Source organism: Mesocricetus auratus, unplaced genomic scaffold (assembly GCF_017639785.1).
Source record: "Mesocricetus auratus isolate SY011 unplaced genomic scaffold, BCM_Maur_2.0 Super-Scaffold_100011, whole genome shotgun sequence".
Classification (NCBI taxonomy): domain Eukaryota; kingdom Metazoa; phylum Chordata; class Mammalia; order Rodentia; family Cricetidae; genus Mesocricetus; species Mesocricetus auratus.
The window spans coordinates 43,291,017-43,317,668 of record NW_024429195.1 but is presented as its reverse complement, the minus strand read 5'-3'; the positions used below and the strand labels follow the sequence as shown (position 1 = coordinate 43,317,668).

The window sequence follows — 26,652 nt, the reverse complement described above, 5'->3', positions numbered from 1 at the left end:
AAGTTGACCTCTCTCTCTCCACCACTCGGCACCGGTGGCTTCTGCTGTTCTCTAAGCTTCCGTGTGCCCTTACCCCTCTCTTGTTTTCTTTCACAAGTCCCCCGTGAAAGGGAAAAATACAGGGGCTTTTGAGTTTCCAGGCAGGGGTCTCTAACTCTTCGGGGGTTGGGTGGGAGGGGCAGAGGTGGGGGTGGTGTATCTACTGCATGACCATCTTCTTGAGTTTTCTGCCTTGGGTGCCTGTCTCCTTTTCTGGGTGATGATCCCATTCTCTCTCTTCTAGGTGACCTGGGTTCAAATTCCAAGACAGGTGGGGGTGGTGTCAGTCACCTTTAGTCCCTGCACTCAAGAGGCAGCGTGGTCTACGTTCTGAGTTCAAGACAGCCAGAGACCTTGTCTTAAGAAGAAAGAAAGAAGACAAAAAAGCAAACAAACAATTCAAAGACTGTCCTAACTGGCTCTGGGAATGTTGCTCCACGTAGTAAAGCCAGTTAAAGCCAGTTTCCTTATCTCTAAAACAGAAAAGAGGCCAGCAGGTGAGGGCAGTTGGCGCTGAGCCTGAAGACCACATGGTGGAAGGAGAGAACCGATTCCTAGAAGTTGCCCTCTGACCTCCACACACACAATATAAATAATTGTAAAACAAACATGACAACATTGACCTGAAGGTTTGTTGTGAGGATTAACCCTTAGAGAACCTGGGAAGGTTGTTAGCACAAAGCCTGGCATAGTGAAGAGGCCCGACCCTGCCGTGTCCTCTCCCTTTTAGCCCCTTTACCGGCTTCTTTGACCCGTTTCCATTTCCTCTGTGCACGGGTATGGGTATGGATGTGAATGCATGGGTGTGGAGGTGTGTGCTTGTGTGTGGAGGTGTGTGCATGGGTGTAGAGGTGTGTGCATGGGTGTGGAGGTGTATGCATGGGTGTGGAGGTGTATGCATGGGTGTGGAGGTGTATGCATGGGTGTGGAGGTGTATGCTTGTGTGTGGAGGTATATGCATGGGTGTGGAGGTGTATGCATGGGTGTGGAGGTGTGTGCTTGTGTGTGGAGGTGTATGCATGGGTGTGGAGGTGTGTGTAGAGAAATAGCAAGCTCTTTACTGACTCCTTAGTCCACACTGTGTCTTTTTTAAACGTAAAGACTCCATAGGCTCTTTGTTTTTTTCCTCCTTGCTCATCCATCTATAGATGAATTAACTAATGCTTCAGAAACAGGGTCTTGACATGATATCCAGGCTGGTTCTGAAATACTGACTCAGGTGATTCCCCAGTAACATGGACGCACCAGCTTTTGTCTCTAGGCTGTCCCTTGTCTCCGGAGTTTCAAATGCAACTTCTGATAGGATGTAGCCATCTGGATGGCAGTCTGGAGTTTCCTACGTTTGGTGGTCATCTCCTTTCCTGACTGATGCCGCATCTTCTCTCTCTGGTGGGTGATGGCTGTCATATCAGTGTCTTCCATGTGTCCATTCATTTAGTGGAAGCCCAGACTAGAACCACCGTCTCAAAAGCTTCCCATTACCATCATGTTTGCCATTGGGACATACCCAAGGTGGCCTTGGGCAGTAGAACTAATAACAACTAGTAATAGAACTCACCATCCTATTTTTTTTTTTTTTTTGGTTTTTCGAGACAGGGTTTCTCTGTGTCACCATCCTATTACTAGTCCCCTTTCACCTACATTTATTGTTCCAAAGTATTCCAAATGCAGTACAGGCGTGACATGGCACTCTTCAATATTTTAGTCCATCTTTAGAGACTTGGACTAATTTCTCTGCATTATCATATCACTATTAAAGCTAGCAGATTTTATTTTGTGGGTTTTTTTTTTTTGCATTGGTAGAGATGCAACCCAGTGTTCTACCACTGAGACACTCCCTCCAAGCCTAGTAACCACTGTTGTCTCTAATTCTCACTCCTCGCCCAGTCCCGAAGTTGAGAGTTCTGCCTTTATTCATCAAGGCTGCCTTGGAGGATACTACCCACCTCTGAGGAACCCACTCTCTCCCTGAGCTCTTGTGGCTCACCAGGAGTTTCTGCCCTCCCGTGTGCACAGAACATGACTCTGCCTTCTGGGAGAGGACAGAACCATTCTCTTCCTCTCCTGGCTGCCCCATGCCCAGCACAGGCCTGGCGTCTAGTGGAAGAATAAGAAAACTCTTGAATACTCTTTTCTTAGGCGTCCTGACTCCTCCTCCACATCCTTCATGATAAGAGAGAGCCAGGTCTAGAATGTGCCTGGTGTATTCTCCTGGGAGGGCATAACTCTGCCAGCTCAGACCATCGCCTTATCTTTGCATTTTTTTTTTCATAGTAGATTTACATTGTGTGGGACCTGAAGTAGATCCTGGCGAATGTGTGAGGGGCCGATGAAGTGAGTAACGAGAGCAGCCATGTTAAAGACCCCAATGCCGCAGGCCCACAGGACTCCGCAAAGCTTCTCCCCAAGTCAGGCTCAGGGAATCCCTGTGTGCCTGCTGGCCGAGTTCACAGAGTATCAAACAGCAGCTTCCTCCCACCTGATGTTCAGAGCCTGAGACTGCTCCCTTACAGGCACCCCGCCCGCCCCCCCCCTCTGCTGAGCTCCTGCATCGCATACTGGTGTGTCTGCCTCAGAGAGTGCATGTGCCCCGCCCGATCTCAGCTTTCCAGTATATGTCCCGTCCTTTCTTCCTTCCCTCATTACCCCAGTCAGGTCTTCAGGATTCAAGCGGTGCTGGATGAGGCGACATTGTTAGGGGTTTTCATTATGACGTTTCTTTCTTTTCTCTTTTGATTTTTTTCAAGGCAGGGTTTATCTGTGTAGCTTTGGCTGTCTTGGAACTTGTGCTGTAGACGAGGCTGGCCTTGAATGCAGAGATCCACCTGCCTCTGCCTCCTTGGGATCAAAAGTGTGTGCCACCACTGCCAGCCTGGCCTTATGACATTCTCATATATAAATATTTACCCCTATTGTTCCCCTCCCTTTTGAAATTTTATTGGTGTTTTTGCCTGAATATATGTCTGTGTGAGGATGGTGGATCCTGGAGTTATAGACAGTTGTGAGCTTCAATGTGGGTGCTGGGAATTGAACCTGGGTCCTCTGGAAGAGCAGTCAGTGCTCTTAAACACTGAGCCATCTCTCCCACACCCCTGTTATTCCCTCTTATTCATCCTCTGTTTTCTTTTCTCTTCCACACCCCTAACAGTAACCCTGTGTTTACTTTCATGTCCTTTAAAAATAGGGAGTCCACATAGGAGAAAACATGTGATGCCTGTGCTTGTGAGACTGGCTTTCACCTAACATGATGGTCTATTTTTTTTTCTCGAGACTGGGTTTCTCTGTATTGTTTTGGAGGCTGTCCTGGAACTCCCTCTGTAGACCAGGCTGTCCTAGAACTCACAGACATCCACCTGCCTCTGCCTCCAAGTGCTGGGATTAAAGACATGTGCCACAACACCAGGCCAAGGTCTATCTATTTTCAGACATACTGCCTCTCTCTGTTATGTGTGGTATATGTCTATGTATGCATGGGAAGTCAGGAAAGAACGTTAGGTGTTGTGGAATATTGTTTTAAAATGTGTTGCATTTGTTTTTGCTGTGGTGTATTTGTTTAATGATAGAAAGATGTGTTATATTCTTTTACATTGCATTTGTTTAACTCTGTGAAGCTGTGCTACTTTGCCTGTCTAAAACACCTGATGGTCTAATACAGAGTTGAATGGCCAATAATAGCCAGGCAGGAGAAAGGACAGGCAGGCCTGGAAGAGAGAAAAAATAGGAGGAGAAATCTGGGAAGATGGAATATCCAGGGACAGGAGGAGGAGGAGAGAGGACTCCAGGGGCCAGTCACCCAGCTACACAGCAAGCTACAGAGTAAGACGTAAAGAAAGGTATACAGAAAAGTAAAAGCCCAAAGGCAAAAGACAGGATTTAAGAAATTCAAAGCTTTCCTGAAGGATTTAGTGAGGGAGACACACACTAGAAACAAGCCAAACTAAGGCAGGCATTCCTAAGAAGGAACAAGTCTTCGTGTATTTATTTGGGAGCCGAGTTGCCCCCAAGAGCAAAGAGCAAAGAATAATAATTAAAAAAAAAACTAGGCCGGGGTTGGTGGCACACGCCTTTAATCCCAGCACTCAGGAGGCAGAGGCAGGTGGATCTCTGTGAGGCCAGCCTGGTCTACCGAGCGAGTTCCAAAACAATACAGAGAAACCCTGTTTTGAAAAAACCAACCAACCAACCAAACAAACAAAAAACCCTACATTTGACATCCAACGTGGGGCCTGAGAAAGCCTTTAATCCTAGCGCTCAGGAGCCAGGGGCAGAGGCATGTGGATCTGAGTTCGAGGTCAGCGTCTATAGAGTTCCAGGACAGCCAGGGCTACACAGACAAACCCTGTCTTAAAAAACAAAACACCAGAGCCGGGCGTTGGTGGCGCACGCCTTTAATCCCAGCACTCGGGAGGCAGAGGCAGGTGGATCTCTGTGAGTTCGAGGCCAGCCTGGTCTACAGAGCGAGTTCCAGGACAGGCTCCAAAGCCACAGAGAAACCCTGTCTCGAAAAACCAAAACCAAATAAACAAACAAAAAAACCCAAAACACCAAAGATTTGAAAGCGCTGGGATTACAGATGTGCCACCAGGCTGGCCCTTGGTTTTACTTGTTTCTTCCCTTCAGACTCCGTAAGCAACTCGAAGAAGGAGCTGTTGTGAAAAGGACAGAGCTCAGGCTAGGAGTGTGAAGGCTGGTTGCCTTTTAGTGGTTCACAACAGCTCCATCTGCGAACCGTCAATGGCACAAGGGAGGGAGGTGGTTTTTTTTTTTTTTTTACGAGACAGGGTTTCTCTGTATTGTTTTGGAGGCTGTCAGTCCAGCCCGGCCTTGAACTCACAGAGATCCGCCTGCCTCTGCCTCCTGAGTGCTGGGATTAAAGGCGTGCACCACCACCGCCCGGGGAGGGAGGTGTTTCTAGCTCCTGCCTTCACCTGGCTTTCACTTCCTTCCTTCCTTCTCCTCCCCTCCTCTCTCTCTCTCTCTCTCTCTCTCTCTCTCTCTCTCTTTTTTTTTTTTTTGATATAGGGTTTTTCTGTGTAACTCTGGCTGTCCTGGAACTCACTCTGTAGACCAGGTTGGCCTCAAACTCACAGAAGAGATCCGCCTGCCTCTGCCTCCCGAGTGCTGGGATTAAAGCGAGGTGGCTTTGCCATTTCTGAAGGGAAGACAGGGAAGTCTCCTCGATAAAAGCCTCGTTAGCCTTAGAGTCTCACGACTCAGGAGCAGGGAGCGCAGGCGTTATTTTTTCCCCAAGAGCGCCCAGGCTCTGACGTCTTCTAAGTGACGTGGAACGGCTCTAGAACAGGGCTTCCTCCGGTTTGCTCAGCCCAGGAGTCCCAGGAAATGGAGAAGCAGGGGCAGAAAACCCTAGTCTAGGAAGTTGACTGAGTGACTCCTAGGACGTGAAACCAGGGATTTTCTGAAAGTGTTTATTCTGGCCCCACCCAGTTCCATCAGTCCCCAGCTTTCTGCAGGGTCGGGCAAGGGGGCGGGAGGTGCATGGTTCCCGGCGGATGCGTTGAGGTCTGCAGAAGACCCTTTTGACACTTGACCTCATCTCTGCCTTCGTCCTCCGGGTCTCACTCGCCTACTCAGCGTTCCGGAACCAGAGAGAACCGGACGGCGCCGGGTTCCAGTGAGGGCCCCGGGAACCCTGAGGTCCAGCTAGCTCCAGGCTCGAGCTTTCCGGGTAGGAGCCACGTGGCCTCGCCCGGGCGGGGGGCTCGCCTTCCCCCACCCCTCCTCGTGAGCCCGGGTGACTCAGGCCGCAGCTGTTCCCGCGTCACATGAGGGAGGCTGGCGGCCACCCCGCGGGGGAGGGGGCTGGCTGGAGCCGGGGCGGGGCCGCGCGGCAGGCGGGGCGCGAGCAGGGGGGCGCGGGGGACGGCGGCTGAACCGCGGCCGGAGAGCATCGGGAAACGTCGGGGAGCGCAGGTGAGGCTGGGGCTGGCGCGTGCGGAGGGACCCCGGGGGCACCCCGGGGGGGACCGGGCCCCCAGCCGCGGGAGAGCAGTCCCCGCACACCGCGCTCGCCCCTGGGGCGGGCCCTCGAGCAACTTCGCCTGGAAGTTCGCGACGCCCGCGGGGCGCTAGCCGCGCCGCACCCGGGACTCCCGAGGGGGGCCCGGAGTCGGCGGGGGTCCCGGGTCGCGGCCTGTGCGGCGGCCGGCGGGGATCGGAGCCAGGATCCCGCCGAGGACCGGCCGGCGGGGGTCGGGCTCTGCCCTGAGCTCGGCCGGCCGCGCCCTCCGTGCGTCCTGGGATCCCGAGGCTGCGGGCGGGCGGGCGGGCGGGCGAGCGAGCGGCCGCGCGCCCCCCACCCCTGTCCAGCAGACACCGCCGCCGCCGCGGGGTGGAGGGGGCAGGGAGACGTGGACCTGACCGCTGGTTTCCGGGTGGGAAGGGCCGCTATGGGGGCCGCGCAGGGAAGGCTGCGAGGGCCGGCGGCGAGCTGCGGAGCCGGTGTCCCCTCTCTCTGTTCTCATCTCCGTGCTTTCCGCGGCCCCAGGCCCAGCAGCCATGGCGGTGGAAGGAGGAATGAGGTGTGTCAAGTTCCTGCTCTACGTTCTCCTGCTGGCCTTTTTCGTGAGTAGTGGGGGGAAGAGGGACAGAGGGACGGGGCACGCCGGCGGGGTGCGCGGAGTCTCGGAGCGGGAGCTGTGAGGGGTGAGGGACCTAGGAGTGAAGGCAGCTGGGGGCCAGATGTGGAAGGAAAGCCCCAAGAAAGGGCCAGAGGCAGAACGCACCCCCTTCCCTCCCTCCGGCTTTCCGGGACATCGGAGACGACTTTGGACAGACGATGGCCTCCCTTGATGGGCAGCACCCCCACCCAACCCCCTCCTGGCCCTTCCTGTCTGGTGACCCAACCATTTGTGATATGGGGTAGTGGGGCAACCTGCCAACGGTCTGATGGTATCGCCGCCACGAGGCTACCCCCACTCCACCCGGTTTATTCATCTCTTCTCTGTCGTCTCATTCAGTCGGTGAAGGAAGGGCTCTGGCCACCTTTATTTGCTCCTGCTCCAAGAAGCTACTGTTTGTTCCGACAGGGACCACTCTTACCCCCTCCCCTTCCTGGCCTAGCTGGCCGTAAGACCTTAGTCACTGGAGTGTGGGGGCAGTTCTGAGAGAGTCCATAGAAAGTAATGAGTAGTCTGTTCTCCTTGAGTGTCCAACAACTCCCCAGCCTTCCCTGTGGGGCAAGGATGGACAGATCTACTTCTTTACAGCCAGTGGATCCTGGAGGTGTTAAGAATTTGTTTTCTAAGCCGGGCGGTGGTGGTGCAGGCCTTTAATCCCAGCACTCGGGAGGCAGAGGCAAGCAGATCTCTGTGAGTTCGAGGCTAGCCTGGTATACAAGAGCTAGTTCCAGGACAGCCTCCAAAGCCACAGAGAAACCCTGTCTCAAAAAAAAATTTTGTTTTCTAGACCAGGTGGTGGCACACACATGTGTTTAATCCCAACACTGGGGAGGCAGGGGCAGGCAGATCTCTGAGTTCAAAGCCAACCTGGTCTATAGAGCTAGCTCCAGGACAGCCAGCGTTGTTACACAGAGAAACCCTGTCTCCAAAATACCAGGGCAGGGGATGTTTTCTGGTGGGGGTCAGGTGTGAGGGCTGCTGGATTGAGGGTCTGATCAAACCCTCGCCTGTCCCCGCAGGCCTGTGCCGTGGGATTGACTGCCATTGGTGTAGCAGTTCAGGTTGTCTTGAATGAGACCATCACCCGTGAGACTACGCCTGGCTCCCTGTTGCCTGTGGTCATCATCGCAGTGGGCGCCTTCCTCTTCCTGGTAGCCTTTGTGGGCTGCTGCGGGGCCTGCAGGGAGAACTACTGTCTTATGATTACAGTGAGTGGGGCGGGGACACTGTCTTATGATTACAGTGAGTGGGGCGGGGACACTGTGACTCCTGGGCTACCAGAGGGCATTTTTGTGGGGAGGTGGGTGGGCCAGGAACACAAGGAGTGTCCCTGGAATTGACTGGGCCAGAGCAAGCCCTTTCAATCCAGACCTCAATCCCAACTCCTGTCCTGTGCTCCTACAGTTTGCCATCTTCCTGTCTCTTATCATGCTTGTGGAGGTGGCGGTAGCCATTGCTGGCTATGTGTTTAGAGACAAGGTAAGCAGGGAGGAAGGGGAACCCTGTCTCCGGTTATTCTGGGGCTCTAGGGCCTGAATTCGCTCTCAGCAATCTGCTTCTCTACTCTTAGGTGAAGTCAGAGTTTAGTAAGAACTTCCGTCATCAGATGCAAAATTACCTTAAAGACAACAAAACAGCCTTGGTTCTGGACGGCTGGCAGAAAGAAGTGAGTGGGAAGGCTGGGAAGATTCCTGTTTCTGATTTAAGTGGCGTTTGGATGTGGCAACCTCTCCTCCCTTCCCCCCTCACCCTAGTTTAAGTGCTGTGGGGCTAACAACTACACAGACTGGGAAAACATCACTGGTATGCCCAAGGACCGGGTCCCTGACTCTTGCTGCCTCAACTTCACCGTGGGCTGTGGAGCTGACTTCAACACAACCACGATCCACACTGAGGTAGGGAGAAGACATTGGTCTAGGGAGACCTGGGAAATGTTTCAGGAGGCAGGAGAGATGCTGACGGGATCAGGTTGGGGATGAGCTCTGGGGAGAAGGGGCTGGGGGAAGGAGACAGGTCCGGAAGAGAGGTGGGGAGGTAAGCAGGAAGTTTCTTTCTGTTGGTATTCATGCTTGTCTCTTCCCTTCAGGGCTGTGTGGAGACCATAGGGGTCTGGCTGAGGAAGAATATATTGCTGGTGGCTGCAGCAGCCCTGGGCATTGCTTTTGTGGAGGTAAGAAATGCTGTGGGTTGGGGGTCTGAATCAGCCCAGGGTACCTGGGGAGCAGGAGGGGCTGGCCTGGGAAGAGAGGCCTTGGATGGGTCTGGGGAAGCTTGCCCTGCCTCTCCACCCTCATTTCTGTCTTTCCTTGTAGGTCCTGGGAATTATCTTCTCTTGCTGTCTGGTGAAAAGTATTCGGAGTGGCTATGAAGTAATGTAGGGGGGTCTGGTCTCTTTCATCTTTTCATCTAAGGAAGTGGATTCTCCAGATTTTTCAATTAAACGGATTATTTTTTCAGACCTAAAAAGGAGATGGTCTCCGTTTATCTTAGTGATGGATGGCCCCTTCCTTTTCCTTCTCCCTGTCCCTGCCCTTGCAATAGGCAGGTCATTTGGGGGTTTGGGAAAGGGGTGTTTTGTTGGTGGGAGATCAAGGGGGACATGTCTGAGCGCCCTCCCTGACGCCTGGTTTTGTGTGCCTTAAGTGTTCCTGGAGCGTGTATTGAGGCCATCTCCTGTGTAAGTCAGAGGGGTTCCCACAACGGGCCAACGTGGTAAAACCTGACCCATGTCTATTTTGGATAACTTTTTGGCCTTCTGATGCCTTGAGGGCCGGCAAACTTGCCCCTCAGTCCTTAAGGAGACCTGGCAACTGTCAGATGGTTATGTTGTTTAAGATTTGTATGGCCAGTGCCCCTGATTCTTGTCTTAGATAATGGGAATTTAAGTATTTCCTTCTTCCATGGAAGTCACCTAATTGGGCTCTGACCATTTTCATCCCAGAAACATTAGCTAATGCCTTGCCAGGTGCAAAACGAATTCTCACTACTCCATGTAGAAAAAGCGGACGAAAGTGCTCTCTGGTGGCCATCTCTCCAAGTGCAGCTCCAAAAGTCATCTTTAAGTGCAAGATAGTTCCTTACACCCCCCAGTGGACAACAGAATTTTTGCAGGCACTAAAGAGGCCTGAGAGTTCCTGCCCTAGGCAGCTTCAGGATTTTTAGAAATTTGAAATTTTGTCAGGCTTCCACAGGTACCTTCATTTATGCCCATCTACTTTTTCTTAAAGCAATACATATTTATGGAGAGCCGACTTTGTGCCAGGAGCCTCTTGCTGAAAAGCTGGAATCAGTAGACTGACGGGGCGGGCTGGGGAAGGACCCATGTGAGCACAGCATCCACCAGGCTGGCTGGAAGGTAGGAGGCAGGCAGCCAGAGCAGCTTGGCATCCCAGCCTGGGCTGTAGCGTGTTCGGGGGTGACGAGCAGTTAGGGCGTGTTCCAGGCAGCTGATCACCTTCGTTAGGTCTGGGTCACAGATCCGGTTCATAATGCGACGCTGTACTTGGAGATCTGTATCTTGGCAGATGCTCATAGTTAGCATGCACGTGGTCCCTGCCTCCCCTCCATCCCATCTTAGGCTGTCTTCGATCACCTGGGCTGGTCGCCCAGTTCAGGAAGTGACCACCTCCCTCTGCCTGGCCTTTTCCTCCCTACTAGGCCTGACCTTTCTAGCCCTCTCTTACCCATCATGTGCTCTGTATGGACCCAGCTACTCACAAGAATCGAGGAAGGCTTCCCCATAGTGGGCCTGTGTAGACGGTGGTAGCCGGGCCCAACAAGCCTTCAGGGTGTTCTCCAGACTCTCCAGGTTGGTCACAGGGGTTTGGAAGAAGCCAGGCTCCACAATAGAGACTTGTACTCCAAATGGAGCCATGTCCCGCCTGGAGAGTGGGCAGAGGGGTTTCTGGGTTTATATCCTAGGTTTCCAGGAGTGAGGAGTCTAGCTGTAAAGGTATCACAGTATAGGGACACATGTCCGGACAGGAAAGGCTGTTGCTGGTTGGCCTGGGATGAGGACCATGGGGAGTTTTTTTTTGGTTTTTGCTTTTTCCCTGGCACTGAAGATAAACCTAGGGCCTGTGTGGTAGGTAAGCAACTGAGCCAGACCATCACCAGCCCAGGGGGAGGTGTCTTTCACTTTGTTTTCCTTGTGTTTCCTTTTTAAAGAAGATTATTGGTTATTTATCTGTGTATTGCACGAGTTCATATGCACCATGTGTGTGCAGGAGCCTTCGTTGGTCACAAGGTGTCAGATCCCTTGCAACTGCAGTTACAGGCTGTTATGAACCTCCTCGTAGGTGCCGAGAATCAAACCTGCATTCTCTGCAAGTGCAATAATCATTCTTTTTTTTTTTCTCGAGACAGTTTCTCTGTATTGTTTTGGAGGCTGTTCTGGAACTCTCTCTGTAGATCAGGCTGGCCTTGAACTCATAGAGATCTGCCTGCCTCTGCCTCCCGAGTGCTGGGATTAAAGGCGTGCGCCACCAACGCCCGGCTACAGTCATCATTCTTAACTTCCGAATCATCTCTGTGACCCCCTGGTTTTGGTTTTTTTGGGACAGGGTCTCATGTAGTCCAGGCTAGCCTTGAACTCCGGTGACTTCTGTCTCTACCTTCCATGTGTTGGGATTTACAGATGCGTGCCATCATGTTAGTCTGGATATTTTTCTCTTTCTTGGTTTTTAAAAATTTATTTTACGAGACAAGGTCCCATTATGTAGTCTAGGCTGATCTTGAAAATTTCTTGTACTTAAATTATTCTTACTGTGTGTGTGTGCACGTGCATGCGCACGCCACTGTTCATGTCTGGATGTTAGAGGACAACTTGGCTCTCCCCTGCCATGTATGTCCACTGGACTCTGGGTGTCAGGCCTGAAGGCAAGCAAATGCACTTAACTGCCCAGCCATTTTGCTGGTTTGAAAAAGACATTTTTTTTGAGATAGGTTTTTATGTAGCTTGGATGTGCTGTGTAGTGGAAGCTGGCCTTGAACGTGCTAGGACTACAGGCCTGTGCCACCATACATAAAGATCTTGCTTTGTAGCCCAGGTTGGCCTCAACCTGTTTCAACTTCCCTAGTCTTGGAATTATGGGTGGATATCACCATGCATATCTCTATGCTTTTTCCTGTTACCTAGATTAATGGTTAGCAAGCTTTATTTTTTTCCCTTTGTTGGTAGTGAGTGCTTTGGATCAAGCCTAAAGCTTTATGCTGCTAATGTAGTCCAGATTAACTTTGAACTCAGGATCTTTTTATTTATTGTATGTATACAGTGTTCTCCATGCATGTATGCCTATATACCAGAAGAGGGCACCAGATCTCATTATAAATGGTTCTGAGCCACCATGTGGGTGCTGAGATTCGAACTTGGGACCTCTGGAAGAGCAATCAGTGCTCTTAACCACTGAGCCATCTCTCCAGGCCCCTCCTGTTCCCTCCTAAAAAGATTCATGTAAATGTGTGATGTGTGAGTGTATATGCACATGTGCATGAAGACCAGAAGTGTCGGCATTGTGTTACATGGTATGGGTCCTCATGATTACTCTGCAATCTTAATTGGTGAGCCTCTCCCTACCCCATCTCTTATTTTTTTCTTAATAGTAAATTTTTTTTTTTGTTTTTCGAGACAGGGTTTCTCTGTATTGTTTTGGAGGCTATCGGTCCAGCCCAGCCTCAAACTCACAGATCCGCCTGCCTCTGCCTCCCGAGTGCCGGGATTAAAGGGGTGCGCCACCACCGCCCGGCTCTTAATAGTAAATTTTGAGGTACTACAGGCCAGACAAAATTAATGTTTTTATTTTGTTACAGGGTAGCCCTGGCTGGACTGGAGCTCGCTCTGTAGACCAGGCTGGCCTTGAACTCACAGAGATGCTCCTGCCTTTGCTCTGAGTGCTGGGATTAAAGCTGTATGCTATGATATCTGGCCAAATTAATGTACGTATATAACTATTTACGATTTAACCATTTAAATGTGTTAAAAACCATTAGCCTGAAGGCAGCTCAGCCCATCTGGATAACTGCAGGCCACCAGTTCTTTTTTTTTTTTTTTTTGGTTTTTCGAGACAGGGTTTCTCTGTATTGTTTTGTAGGCTGTCCTGGAACTCGCTTTGTAGACCAGGCTGGCCTCGAGCTCACAGAAATCCGCCTGCCTCCACCTCCCCAGTGCTGGGATTAAAGGCGTGCACCACCAATGCCCGGCCGGCTACCAGTTCTTTATCTAGAGCCTTGTTCTGTAACTTCCAAAACATAAGACTGAGTCCTGCTGGGCGTTGGTGGCACACGCCTTTAATCCCAGCTCTTGGGAGGCAGAGACAGGTGGATCTCTGTGAGTTCAAGGCCAGCTTGCTCTACAGAGCGAGTTCCCCGACAGCCTCCAAAACAATACAGAGAAACCCTGTCTCGAAAAACCAAAAATATATAAATAAAAAGACTGAGTCCTGAATATTAGGTGTGAGGGATCTAGACTGGTATTATCTGGTAGGTATAGTGATATATTATTTATCATTTAATAAAGCTTGCCTAAGGATTCAGAAAGCAAAGTAGTCGGCCACTAGCTCTCCTCTCTAGCTCAGGCTGAAAGGGCTGATCCACGCATGAGTTCTTCACCAAGTCTCAAACTGCTGCCTCTCCTCAGTGTGGCTGGAGAATGAGTGCCTGTATTGGCTCTTGGCTCCTGTCTTATATACCCCTCTAGTGCTGGGATTAAAGGCTTGTGATCCGTTACTCTTTTAGACTGAATCAGTTTTGTGTATCCCTGGGTAGCTTTGAACTCAGAGAGATCTGTCCACCTCTTAATCCTGAGTCCTAGGATTAAAGGTGTGTGCTACTACCTCCTAGCTTCTGCTGGGATTAAAGGTGTGTGCCTGCTTCTATGGCTTGTGGCTGACTTTGCTTTCTGAATCCTCAGGCAAGCTTTAAATCTTTAAGATATCACCACAGGTAGGTGACTGGATAGTTCAAGTAGGAGAACATCCCACTGCCTTGCCTGGCCTGGGTAGAGATCCAAGTGTACCTGTGTTCCATGCTGCTGACTGGAAGAACAGGGGAGGGGACAAAAGACAGTGAAATTATGTCGGGTATGGTGATGAAGGCAGCCTTCCTTACTAGTTCCTCTTGGACAACGTAGGCTTCTGTCCCAAATTCAGACTCTGCTGCCCCCACTGTCCTGCATAGCTCCTTTAGACTCTCACCAACTTTGAACATTACTGTTCACAGTGTTACGGTAAGTCCCAAGTGGAGGCTCATGTCTGTGACGCCAGCACTGGGAGAGTGAGTTTGAGGCTACCCTGTCTCAAAAGACGGAAAGGAAGGAAAGGGAAGGAAGAGGACAGGAGAGATGGCTCTGTGGTTAAGAGCACTGGCTGCTCTTCCAGAGGACCCAGGTTCAATTCTCAGCACCCACATGCAACTCCAGTTCCAGTGGATCTGATACCCTCACATAGACACACATGCAGGCTAAACACTTATATACTTTAAAAAAAAAAGGGCCTCCTGGTCTATATAGTAAGACTGTCTCAAAACTGAGGGGCAGACCTAGCCTAGTGGCATGTCTCAATGCTCCTACTAAGTAGTAGCCATTCCTATAGAATGGATGAGAGAATGAAATAAAAAATAATAGTTTTTCTACTTTTAGTATAGTAGTGATATGAGCGACTGGTGAGATGATTCAAGGAAGGCCTCTTTCCATTAACCCTCATCACCTCGGAAAGAGAACAGACTCCCATAAGTTTACTTTGACATGCATGCCATGAACATTCATGTGTGCATGGGTACACACAATGTGTGTGTATGTGTATGTAAATTCCATTTAAAGATGAATGACAGGCTTTCCCCAGCATCTAGGCACTGATGGGTTTGCTTTGAACCCCCTTGAGGCAAGTCTTACTCTGATTTAACAGACCTGGAAGAAAAACAGAAATAACCTAGTTGGGTGCGTGGTGGTTCAAACCTGTAATTCCAGTGCTCAAGGGGCTGAGGTAGGAGGATTGCCAAGAATTTGGGGCCAGTCTGGACTACATTGTATAACCCTGACTCAAAAACTAAGTGTGGGAGCCAACATCTTTATGTCCAGTGCTAGGGAAGCAGAGGCAGGCTGACTTCTGAGTTCCAGGTCAGTCAGGATGACAGTGAGACTTGTCTCACACTTGCCACGCACACACCACACAAGTGTAAGCGATTTAAAACACTGCTTGTAGGCGGTAAGCTTGAGGTTTCACCCATCTATAACCCTGCCTCCTCTTTCATCTCCCCTATGTTGGATGTGCCTGTTGGTGTAGGATCCCTGTCCCTCTCCAGGCTGGGACCTGGGGCTGTGCATCCTCACCTCAGGCTATCAGAGAAGGCCTCCAGGCCAAACTTGGAGACACAGTAGCCGCCACCGCTGGCTGCCAGACGACCCAGGACACTGGTGATGTTGACCACCCGGCCTCGGGCCTGCTGTAGCAGGGGCAGTAGGGCAAGAGTGACCCCAATGGGACCGAGCGTGTTCACATTCAGCACGCGTTGGAAATCATCCTGTGTCAGCCATGGTGTAGGCCCTATGACACCAGCCACACCAGCATTATTCACCAGACCAAAAAGCCCTGTGGGGAGATGACAGACACAGGGTGGGAGTTTGGGGGAGGTGAGGCATTCTCATGTGTTGCCTTCCTGGGAGGATTTGAACCCCATTCTTCCCCCACAGCCTCAGTGACTCCTGGGATTACTGTACAGACCAGGCTCCCGGTGGCTGCCCTACTCACCAGCTTCTCCAACCTGTGTCTTCACCCACTTGGCAACCTGCTGGACGTTCTGGGGATCAGTGATGTCCAGCAGTGTTGTGTGGAGGCGGGGGGAGGCCATCTGCTGTAGGTCTTCTGCCCCAGAGGGGGTCAGGCAGCTGGCCAGGACTTGGAAGCCTTTCTGGTCAAGTTGCAGTGCCAGAAGACGTCCAAAGCCTGAGTCACAGCCAGTGATGAAGATGAAAGCGTTGCTGGCAGGGAGTCTCTGCCGGTCTCTGAGCAACCACAGCGCGGCCCACAGCGCGGCCCCCAGAAGCAGAGGCAGCCACATGGTCAGAGGCAATGCCCTGCAGATGGCAGCCTAGACTGAGCAGGAAAGCTTGTCATTCTCTTTGCCCCTCGGCCCTGGCCCCTAACATCTACTTGGCTGGAAATGTCTGGTCTGAGCAAACAAATTTCTGCTTGGCAGATGATTGGCAAGCTATGGCTTATTGTGCAAAACAGATGTGGACAAACACTATCTTTGTAGCCAATGAAATAAACCTGAGCTGGTCCTGTGTGCAAACCTGTTGTGTGGGAGCAGAGGGACCTGGATGACCATTGTACCGTCTAATCCAGGACATCACAACCTTCTGAATGCACCCTAGCTTTACTTTTGGATCCGAGAGCCTGCATTTCAGTCCTGGTGGCTTCCAAGTTACTGTGTGAAGCTGGACACCTTCACTCTGTCTTGGAACCAACCTGCTTTCTCATCTAGCAAATTGAGCTACAACACCCATCAGGCCCATCTCAGTGTGGTGGAAGATCAAAGGGATGCCGTGTGAGGACGATGCTGGAAGCTTACAGCTTGACGCTTGGACGATCGATGAATGCCGTTGCAAGCTGGTCTTTTTATAGCTCCCCACCCCCCCACTCCACTTACCTCTGGGGAAAGCAGGCAGGCACACAGCCTGAGAAGCGGTAGCTTTTTCGTCTGTTTAAGAGACTTTGCTCCCAGCCTTCCCAGGCTCCTACACTAGCTACAGGGAAGGTCAAAGTCTGGAGGGGTGGACTCTTGCTGCGGAGCACGAGTGTGAAGTGTCTTGTATGTTTCCGGGCTCAGGGCAGTGATGAGGAGGAGGAGGAGCTAAGAGGCTGAAGCTAGGTTCTGACAGAGGGCACCTCTGCCCAGTCCCCCTTAGGCTGTCTTTTCCAGCCAGGGCCCTGACCATCTATGCCACCGTCTCCTAGGAGGTGGGAACTACCAAGGATGGCAGCTGCCTCTCTGTGGGTGGCCCTGGACCTGCTACTTTTCTTCCTTCTCAGCCCTAAAGTGCCCCCAAGAATTAATCTCCCACCTGGCCCAGACTCGTGACGCTGCTTAGTGGCAGCCTGGAGGAGCACATGAGCATGAGGTGAGGCATAGAGCCAGGGCCGGGACGAGGTCTGCTCCCTGCCTTAACTCTCTGCAGGAAACTGAAGTCTGAAGCAGAATGTTTCATGCAGAAACCTCCCCTGGGCAGGCATGAGGAAACCTTCTGCTCAGCCAAAAGGCACCTGTGCCAGGCTCACGCCAGGCTCAAGGAAGAGTAGGCGCAGTAAGAGGAATATTGTTACCTTCCTTTCACCAAAAGGCACTAGTCCCCCCACTACCATACAGCAGCTAGTGACCCCGTCAAACACACCACACAGAATGGAAGCTTGAGTTTTATTCATGACTTACGTGGGAGGGGGAGGGGAGAGGAGGGGAGAGGCTAGGATGGTGCAGACTGCAGCTGCCCTTTGTAGACATATTCCAGTGCAGTGGCAATGGTGCGCATGTCCAGCTCGATGCTCCGAGCCCAGTTCTCCACATCCCCAATTTCCTGGGAAGGCAAGAGGAGATTGGAGGCCAGGAGTCAGGGTGGGTAGATTGTGTGTCCTAAGCTGAGGTTGCTCACTCAGATACACCAACTGCGTGTGTCTGCCTGCTTTTCTTTGAGATTGACCACTGCAACACTGCTCAGGTTGGCTTCAACTACTGGGCTGAAACTATCCTCCTGCCTTAGCCTCTAGGATAGCTGGTACGACTGGAGGGTTTTCTGCAGAGCTAAGGATTGAACCCAGGGCCTAAATATCACTGAGCTACTTCCCAAGAACGTGCCTTTTTCTTTCTAGCCTTTCTGACACCAGAAGGAATATGTGGGACCATCCCCACTTCCTCATTAACCATAGCCCCTGGGGGCTCCGATAAAGGCAACGCTTTGATGAGTGTGGCCCACCTTAAGTGCCTGGTTGAAGTTCTCCACCATTCCAATCCACTGGCCTGTCTGCTTGGCAAACTGGGCGGCCTGGACCTGGAGGGTCTTCACCTCATGGTCCAGCTTTCTCTGGTTCATGTAGGCCTGGGCCACACTAAGGGTTGGAGGAGAGAGGATGTCAGCTCGTCCAGGCCACAGGGGGTGGTCTCCGGGGCAGTGGTGGGGCATCAGCCAGGAGCAGAACTGGGAAGCCTTCTGGGTGTGACCGCAAATGAAGCAGGCTCCTTTCTCCAACCCTAGGGTTCCCAAGAAAGCCAATTTGGGAGCAGACTAGAAGCATACCATTTCTCATTCTCTCAAGGAGTTTCTGTAGCTGAGATGGGGCAGGGAAGGTTAACCTGGGGGTCATCCCTGAGGGAGAGCTGAGAGGGAAAAGGGAGCGTGGGAAAAATCGGCAGCAGGGACACATCTGGCAGAGATTTGGAGCCCAGTGATCTCTGCAAGCGGTCATGAAGGAAATCAGGCCCCTCCCTGAATATGGGGTGGGATGGGACAGTAAATACCCCCCTTAGGAACCCTGGGTCAAATAAGCCCCAAGAGATTTTCTCGGCTCTTCCTCCCCTCACCCTTTGAGATGGGGTCTTAGGGAGCTCAGGATGACCTCAAACTTGCTGTGGCGATGAAGCTGTCCTTGACCTAATCCTCCTGCCTCTGCTGTCCAAGTGCTGCGATTACAGGCACATGGGCATTTGCCATCACACCCAACTCTCCCACCCATAGTCCTTTCACCCCCCCCTTACACTCCAGGCAATGCATCTTTTCAAGGTGCTGGCCGTGGTTGCCACGGCTACCACAACACCAGAGCTCCGTCTTCCACCAATGTTTTTTGCTCCCCCCTTTATGCAATCACTGTTCCCTCTCTTACTAGCAGACGACCTTTTCATTCCCTATCCCAAAGCTCTAGGTCATAAGGAGACCCCCCCACATCCGGTGCCGCCACCCACTGGAATGTGTGGGGGCAGAGGCGGCAAAGGGTCGGGGGGAGGTCCAAGAAAGTGGGCTGGGCACCTGACAAGGGACTGAGACACACTAAGCCTTTGTCTCACTTTCTGGAGAACAGGAGCCGTGGGAAGCAGCACAAAACCCTTTCTAATCTGGGTTTGGCTTAGCTGCCCTCTAAGCTGGAAAGCGGGGTGGCGTCTAGCAGCAGGAGAGAGAGAAGTCTGGCCAGCCTCGGGGTTGGTGGCAGAGGAGGTGTCGATGTGAGAATACTGGAGATTAGCGCCGTCTGGAGATACAGGAGGCCCGAGGCCCCACCACAGCCATTTCCCCATCTCCTCTCAGATGAGTAATGGAGATGACCCTAACCCTGCACAACTCCGTGGATGACTCAGTCTCTGAATTTTCAACCGAGCCGTTCTACTCGCCCTGAGTGGAAGGCATGACATGTGCCTCCTTTCTTCCCGTAGACTTATCAAGTCACCATCTCTGCACTCTCTCTGAGTCACACAGGTCCAGGAAATCTTTCCAAGTCTTTGGCTCTCATTGGCTTTCTTATATCGGGTTCAGGCTGGGGGTAGGGTCTCAGGAGGCCCCAGAAGGAAGGGAAGAGACAGCCTGGTTTTGCCATAGCTCGTGGCACAGGCTCTCCCTCGCCTCCATCAGCTGTTCCGTCCTGTTCCCGCCAGTTGTTTCCCAGGCTTGCCAGAGAGTAGGAGGCGAGGAAGGAAAGAGGGTGTGTGGTGAGAGAGGTTGCCCTTCCCTCCCACCCCAGTGACAGCTGCCCTTAATGGGTGAATCGAGTTGGCCGGATGGCATCAAGTTGTGCCAGGGAAGTCAGTATGGGGAAGGGGGAATTCTGGCTCCTTTCCCAACCACTGCAGCTGCTCAAGTTTCCATGAAGTTTCACTAGGGGCAGGGCGGTCAGGACAGCGACAGGGCACCTGGGGCCTTCAGGAGGATGGCCCAGACCTTGTCTAACCAGGGTGGATGGCGGGAAGAAGGTCATACCCCACATTGAGGTGATCCACCAAAGCTTCCGTCAGGCAGGTGGCTGCGGTGATGGCCTCTCGCCGCCTCTTCTCTGGGGAAGGGGAGAGGGATTGGTACAGACTTCGGATTTGAGGCGTGGTGCTAATGGGTTCCCCATGCACTTACTACTATTCTGGAAACTGTCAGCTAACATCAGACCTTTAAGAGAACCACCTTACACACATAAAACCAAGCCAAACTCCCTGTTTTTGGAGGTGAGGGAATGGCACCCTGACAGGGGAAGGGCTCCCACAGGCACGCCCAGGACTGGTCCCAGACACCCTTTCTCCACTACTTTGGGCACTGGATTGGCAACTCCGGGATTCCCAGGCTGGGCCTTGGGAAAGCCGCGCTTGGAACTGGGCCACTGGGCGGTCCCCAACTCCCTCCGCTTCCGGGGTGAGAGGCTGCCTGGGCCAACTGGCACCGAGTGTCGCGAGCCGGGGGCGGGGCTCAGACACTGCCTAGGCGGGATTGGGGGAGTTGCCGAAGGGACCCGAGCAGTGCCAAGGGGACCGGAGCAGGTTGGCAAGGGAACGGAGTTTCCAGAAGTGCCGCCCCCAATTGCCTGCCCTGCACGGGTCGCCCGCTAGCCGGCGCCCTCCCCTGGACCGGGAGGTCACCCGAGGTCCAGGCTTCCGGCAGAAGCTAGGCCGCAGCCGGGAGCGGCCGATGGGACTCTGCGCTCACCCTGCAGCTCCTTGCGTTCGTTCTGCTTGGCCTGGTGTTCTTTGAGCAAGCGGGACAGCATGGTCGAACCTGGACCGGTGCGGGCACAACGGGCCCCTCCCTCGGGCTGCGGGAGCTGGGTAGTGCCTTGGCTCGCGCAGGACGGAGTCACGTGATGATAACGTCACGTGACAGGAGCCGCCCTCTCCCAGGCGTTGGGTAGCTGGTAGTGAATGTCTAAAGGAGGGAAGTGGAGGGTTGGGCAGTGGTGACCTGTTCTTTAGTGGGCTCATTTTTACAGAGTTGGAAGCGCTTGTCCTAGTTAGTTATGCCGGAGTCAGTTATATCACAAGCTCTGGCTGTCTGTTCATCCCAGTTCTGTTATGGGGGTAGCAGGAGCTCTCCGGACTCATTGAAATTCTTTTCCTTCCCTCACCTTACTTCCTGGCAGAGCTGGCCGGTCCTCAGTGGATTCCCAGTTTCCTCTCTCCAGAAGAGAAGGCGTTCTCTTCTCTCCCAGCCCCCGAGTCATCTCACTCCTCCAGGGTTCCGCGAGTTCTGGGTGATCACTGGAGGGAAGCATTTTCAGGCACCTCAAGCGGCCTTCTAGGGAGCTTCGCTAATGCTGCGGACCGTGAGAGGCGAATGTGCAGTCCATCCCTGTCCTTTTGTGGTCAGGGAATGCGAACCCATTTTAGTCGTGGCAGAAGCCTAAGTGCGGCTGCCAAAGTGAAAGGTAAATTATACAATGCCTCTCTTGACTAAGGAGGAATGTTTCCAGGATTAATTCCAACAAGAAAAATTATAAACACCATTAATTTATTGCTGTCGTTAACATCTGTCCCTCTGTCCTTCTGCCTCTCTGTCTGTGTCTGTCTTTCTGTCTGTTTCTCTTGGCTCCCTGTGCTTTTCAGGATGACCTGTAATCCAGGAGCCTTCTACTTCAGTCCCACAAGCAGCTGGGGCTATGGGGTGCAGACATACTCCGACTTGCACGTGCCTTTGATCCTAGCACTCCTGAGGCAGAAGCAGGGGGATCTCTGTGGATTTGAGGACAACCTGCTCTACATATATAACAAACTCCAGGGCAGCCAGGACTACATAGAGAGACTTGTCTCAGAACAAAAACAAACACCACAGACAACCAAACGTGGAGACATGCTGGGCAAAATTGGGTCAGTTTGCTTACCTGCTCAGTAAATTTTATTGTTAGTAAAATAAGGTGATTAGATTAATATTTGGCTGATGCAAACTTGTCAGGAGGCTGAGGTGGAAGAAAAGGGAATTCAGTTTGGGCTACATAGCAAGACCCTGCCCTTCACTCCAGATAAAAAGAAAACCAACCAAACAAACAAAACCCAGCAGAGCATGCTGGCTCTTGCCTTTAATCCCAGCATTCTGAAGGCAAAGACAGGTGGATCTCTCTCTGTGAGTTCGAGGCCAGGTTGGTCTACAGAGCGAGTTTCAGGATCTCTAGGGCTACACAAAGAAGCCCTGTCCCGAAAAACAAAACAAAAACCTAAACCAAATCAAACCCAACCCTCCACTCCAGATTTATTAAGTGGATTCTCTGAAGGGTAGATTCCAGAGAATAAACTTTTCAGGTGATTCTAAATGCACCCAAAGTTGGGAAACATGGGAAAATCCATGTCTCGGACTGCTCCCAGCTGTGTTGTTCTCTTATTTTCTGACTTATGGCACAGATGAAATTGATTTCTGGCATCTGCTAGCAGAGGAAGGACAGATGAGCAGAACAAGTGAGAATATTCTTCAAGTTTCCTCCCTCCCTCCCTCCCTCCCTCCCTCCTCCCTTCCTTCCTTCCTTCCTTCCTGTCTTTTTGAGACATAGTATGCATGTTGAGGTCAGAAGGTGACTTTACAGACTCAGTTCTCTCTCTCTCTCTCTCTCTCTCTCTCTCTCTCTCTCTCTCTCTCCCTCCCTCCCTCCCTCCCTCTCTCTCTCCTCTCCCTCCCTCCCTCTCTCTCTCCCTCTCTGTCTCTCTCTGCCAGACAGTGTTTCTCTGTGTAGCTCTGGCTGTCTTGGAACTCGCTCTGGTCTCGATCTCACAGAGATCCGCCTGCCTCTGCTTCCCAAGTGCTGGGATTAAACGTACATGCCATCATTGCCTGGCTCAGTTCTCTCTTTTAACATTTGGGTCCTGAGGATGGAATTCAGACCTTTCTGGCCCTCATTCAGCAATTTGAAGAATGGTGTCTTATATCCCAGGAGATGAGTGAGAAGAAACATGAAACTGTTAAATGACAGCATTAACTGTCTCATTTTCATTTTTTATCATATGTATGTGTGTGTATGTTCACAGTGCCAGTGGGGGCCAGAAGAGGGCACTTGATCTTCTGGAGCTAGGATTTAAGACAGAAGTCACCTGGTGGGATGCTGTGCACTGAACTCAGGTCCTCTGGAAGAGTAGTGTCCATGGCTGGTCTTGTGTGTCAGCTTGACACAAGCTGGAATCATCAGAGGAAGGAGCCTCAGCTGAGGAAATGCCTCCATGAGATTCACCAGTAGGACATTTTCTCATTTAGTGATCAATGCAGGAGGGCCCAGCCCATGATGAATGATGCTATCCCTGGGCAGGTGGTCCTGTGTTCTATAAGAAAGCAGTCTGAACAAGTCAGGGGGAAGCAAGCCAGTAAGCAGCCCCCTTCATGGCCTCTGCATCAGCTCCTGCCTCCAGGTTCCTGCCCTGTTTGAGTTCCTGTCCTGACTTCTTCAGTGATGAACAGCAATGCTGAAGGGTTAGAACAATAAACCGTCTCCTCCCCAACCTGCTCTTGGTCATGGAGTTTCATCACAGCAGTAGAGACCCCAAGACAAGTAGCAAGAGCTTTTAACTGCCGAGCCAACTCCCCAAGTCCCCACGATACAGTTCTTGAGTAGGAACTGGACTAGGATGTAGCTCAGTAGCAGAGCTCTTGCCTAGAATGTTCAAGACTCTGAGTTTAGTCCCTACCACTAAGTGCACACAAAAGCTAAATAAAAATGTGTATCTGTATGCCTACATGTCTATTATAAACATTTCCTGAACACTCATAACAGGCCAGGCACTTTGTGTGTTCTTTTAATTCCTAGAACAGTCCTGTGAAACATTATCGTCATCGCTAATTGACAGGTGAAGATTCTGAGGTAGAGAACTGTTAAGTCGTGGAGCTTCTGATGGGCAGAATTTGGATACAAATCCAGCCTGATTCGAAAGCTTGAGTCTGTATTGCATAAGTCAAGGGAGAGACCCCAGGAAGTGGAGACCCTAAACACTTTTCAGGGGAGCCTGTTGGGTGTGAGCTGAAGGGAATCCTGGAAGGGGCGGAGCATTTGGTGAGAGGCTCCGTTCTCTGAAAGGGCAGATCAATAGGAGCTGGGAGAGTGAGAGAGAGCAGCACAGGGTAGATGGCCCAGGGCTCCCCAGCCCCTCCTGCTCTGGCTCCTGTGTCTAACTGCAGTGAGCAAGCAAAACAGGCAGAATGGAAGATTCCAGGTGTGTCACTCTCAAAGCTTTGGGGCTTGAGAGAGAAGCGTTTGGGGTGCCAGAAAAGAGAGACATAGACTAAGAGGGACAGAGAAGGCGGGCTAATGAGAGGGGTTGGTATTGGGAATTTCAGGAGTGACTCAGAGAAAACGTTAGGACCATCTTGTATTCTCCTGACCTAACTTGGCACAACTTCCTGACATTTCTCACACTAGAGACTGCCAGGATTCTGCAGACGTCAGTCTCTGCCCTGCTTTCCCACATACTGGCTGCTCCTCTGCTCTACAGCCAAGGAGTGGGCATGGGGAGCCTCTATCTGGGGACTCCAACCGACGTCTGCAGGGTTATCTTTAATCTGGTTTTGCTCTGGTCCTTGTTTACTGTATGAGTCCAGTGTCTGCTGTGGTTGGAGCTCATCAGCTTCACCTGACTTTGGTAAATGTGGACACAAGTTCCATGCTTCTTCAGAGGATGACTCCTCTACTTAAACAATTTCCCTCCCCCCCACATCCTCTCCCCCCTTCCCACTCTCTCTGTAGCATCCTATGTGTGTGTTTATTTATTATTATTTTTTTTGGTTTTTCGAGACAGGGTTTCTCTGTATTGTTTTGGAGGCTGTCGGTCCAGCCTGGCCTCGAACTCACAGAGATCTGCCTGCCTCTGCCTCCCGAGTGCTGGGATTAAAGGCGTGCACCACCACCGCCCGGCACGAGGGGTCTCTTTTTAGGAGGCAGAACAAGTTGAGCTAGTTCTTCAGTTGAAGGGCTGTCTCAGGAATGGTGGCTTATTCTTGGATCCTTTTCAAAATGACCCAGTTTCCAGAAAGATCTGAGGAGTGTTTCCTTTTGGGAGTATGTGTGTGTGTGTGTGTGTGTGTGTGTGTGTGTGTGTGTGTGTGTGTGCTGTTGTATACAGAGGCCAGAGGCCAATCTCAGGTGTCAATCATCCTCCTGTGGTTCAGATAGGGTCTCTCACCAGCCCGTGTGTGTGTGTTTATTTGTATTGCATGGGTCTGAGTGTGTGTGATTGCATATATGTGTGGAGGCTGGCAGTTGACTCTGAGGGCCTTCTTCTTTTTTTTTTTTTTTTTTTTTGGTTTTTTGAGACAGGCTTTCTCTGTGGCTTTGGAGGCTGTTCTGGAACTTGCTTTGTAGACCAGGCTGGCCTCTCGAACTCACAGAGATCCGCCTGCCTCTGCCTCCCGAGTGCTGGGATTAAAGGCATGCGCCACCAACGCCTGGCTCTGAGGCGGGTTCTTCACTTAGCTTATCGAGGTAGAGTCTTTTGCTGAACCCCAGGTTCACCAGTTCTGGCGAGTCTAGCTAGCCAGCTTTTCCCAGAGGTCCCAGTCTACCTCTCGAGTGCCGGGATTACAGGAGACTTTCATGTCTGCCCATCTTTGGCTTTTACATAGGCTCTGAGGATCAGACCTCCAGTCCATGTGCTTGCATAGCAAGTGAGCACTTTTATCTGAACCACCTCTGTAGACAAATACTTGGAAGTTTTCAGATTCGGTGAGGTGGCTCACACTTGTAATCCCAGTACTTTGGAGGCTGAGACCAGATGCTGGCCATAAGTTCAAGGCCAGCATGGGTGACAGAGTGAGTTCCAGGCCATCCTGGGTTACACTGTGCGACTCTTGTCTCCAAAAACAAACAAAAAACAAAACAAACAAATGGAAACCTATGGCAACAAAACAAGCAAAACCCCCACCCCCAAGTAAACAAAGCAAAAAACTGAATATCTCATTCTGCTCACAGCTCTGTATGATTTGCACCCAACTCATTTTGCCTAAGAATGAATGAATGTTTTCTCACAGTTCCCTTGCTTCTCTGAGGTCTCTCTCAGAGTTAGCGTTATTGAACAAACTCCAAATTGAGTGTCTAGGCCAAACCTTAGCGCTGGGAACTGCTGAGTTGTTAGGGGTTGGATGAGGACTGAGGGAGGACATGGAGGGAGTGGAGAGGCTTCACATACTGGGAAGTTTGGCCTGGTTTCAAGAGAGGGGGCTGTTGGCAGTGTGGCCAAATTCCAAATGTTGGTCTAAAGCCAGGGCTCAAAGAAAAGGGGCCCTTAAGATGGTCTAAATGGCTCCCTGTGGGAAGTGACCCCTAGGTCCTCTCTCCAACATGCAAGGGCTTCTTTCGGGTCCTCAAAGACCAGAGTGGTCAAGCCATTTCCCTATGGACTTCACTCAATCGCATTTATGTTCTTTGGTTCCCAGCCACGCCCACAGAATGAGCTTTGGCTACAGCCGGAATTCAGAGGCCAGCAAAGGCTTCCAGTGCGGAGAGGTGGGTGGGGAGAAAGTCCTCATGCTGTGTGTCTTGGGGAGAGAAAGGCTGACCCTCGACATACACTCCAAGCCTTTATTGCCAGAGCAGGTGGAGGGAGAAGTGAGTCGTGGACTGTGCCTTCTAGAAGAGCTTGCTTATAAGTTAGTGACAACAGCTGGAAAAAGTATGTTTTAGGGAGCTGGTAAATAGGGGTTCCAAACAGAGGTGAAGAAGGTGTTTAGGGAATTGGGAAGGGACTGGAGAAAATGGCCATTGGATAAAATGGATATTTCTTAATTAAAATAATTTTAAACTGAAAGAAAACTACAAAAGTATGTTGCAAAGGCCTGGGGACCTTCTGTTCAGTATCCTAGAATGGTGACATGGTATGTAATTGCAATGTGACATCAGAACCAGGAAGCTGACATCGGTACAATACCATTAGCAATCTGCAAGTCTTACTCATTTTAAAAATGTCATTTATATATGTATTCATCTGTGCTTGCAGTACTGTGCAGTTTTACCCCACCTATAGACTTGACCTCCACCACAATACAGAGCCTGCAGCTGTGAAG

At 51.4% G+C, this 26,652-nt stretch overlaps 3 protein-coding genes across 7 annotated transcripts; 1 reads left to right on the top strand and 2 right to left on the bottom strand.

Annotated features, from left to right (window-relative positions):
- The first annotated feature begins 5,558 nt into the window (after positions 1–5,558).
- Positions 5,559–9,143, top strand: Cd63 (CD63 molecule). Of its 2 annotated transcripts, none has more exons than XM_013120354.3 (8): positions 5,559–5,725; positions 6,545–6,621; positions 7,697–7,885; positions 8,082–8,156; positions 8,248–8,343; positions 8,432–8,572; positions 8,764–8,847; positions 8,990–9,143. In XM_013120354.3, the coding sequence occupies exons 2-8, from the start codon at positions 6,556–6,558 to the stop codon at positions 9,053–9,055; spliced, it is 717 nt and encodes a 238-aa protein (XP_012975808.1). In that variant the 5' UTR covers positions 5,559–5,725; positions 6,545–6,555; the 3' UTR covers positions 9,056–9,143. The 2 variants fall into 2 exon arrangements, with proteins under 2 accessions (XP_012975808.1, XP_005079748.1); XM_005079691.4 differs by lacking the exon at positions 5,559–5,725 and adding an exon at positions 5,878–5,970.
- Rdh5 (retinol dehydrogenase 5) lies at positions 7,697–16,934 on the bottom strand. Of its 3 annotated transcripts, none has more exons than XM_013120353.3 (5): positions 16,320–16,934; positions 15,419–15,758; positions 15,001–15,259; positions 10,395–10,558; positions 7,697–10,193 (listed from the first exon to the last, which is right to left on the bottom strand). In XM_013120353.3, exons 2-5 carry the CDS (start codon positions 15,726–15,728, stop codon positions 9,964–9,966), a joined length of 963 nt encoding a protein of 320 aa, XP_012975807.2. In that variant the 5' UTR covers positions 15,729–15,758; positions 16,320–16,934; the 3' UTR covers positions 7,697–9,963. The 3 variants fall into 3 exon arrangements, with proteins under 3 accessions (XP_012975807.2, XP_012975806.2, XP_005079747.2); XM_013120352.3 differs by having other exon boundaries at positions 15,419–15,763; positions 16,320–16,930; XM_005079690.4 differs by having other exon boundaries at positions 7,697–10,187; positions 15,419–15,763; positions 16,320–16,803.
- Positions 16,935–17,070: 136 nt separating this feature from the next.
- Bloc1s1 (biogenesis of lysosomal organelles complex 1 subunit 1) lies at positions 17,071–20,729 on the bottom strand. 2 transcript variants are annotated; one of them, XM_005079689.4, is made up of 4 exons: positions 20,338–20,536; positions 19,627–19,699; positions 17,638–17,770; positions 17,071–17,241 (listed from the first exon to the last, which is right to left on the bottom strand). In XM_005079689.4, exons 1-4 carry the CDS (start codon positions 20,396–20,398, stop codon positions 17,131–17,133), a joined length of 378 nt encoding a protein of 125 aa, XP_005079746.1. In that variant the 5' UTR covers positions 20,399–20,536; the 3' UTR covers positions 17,071–17,130. The 2 variants fall into 2 exon arrangements, with proteins under 2 accessions (XP_005079746.1, XP_040610593.1); XM_040754659.1 differs by lacking the exon at positions 19,627–19,699 and having other exon boundaries at positions 20,338–20,729.
- Between the last annotated feature and the right edge of the window lie 5,923 nt (positions 20,730–26,652).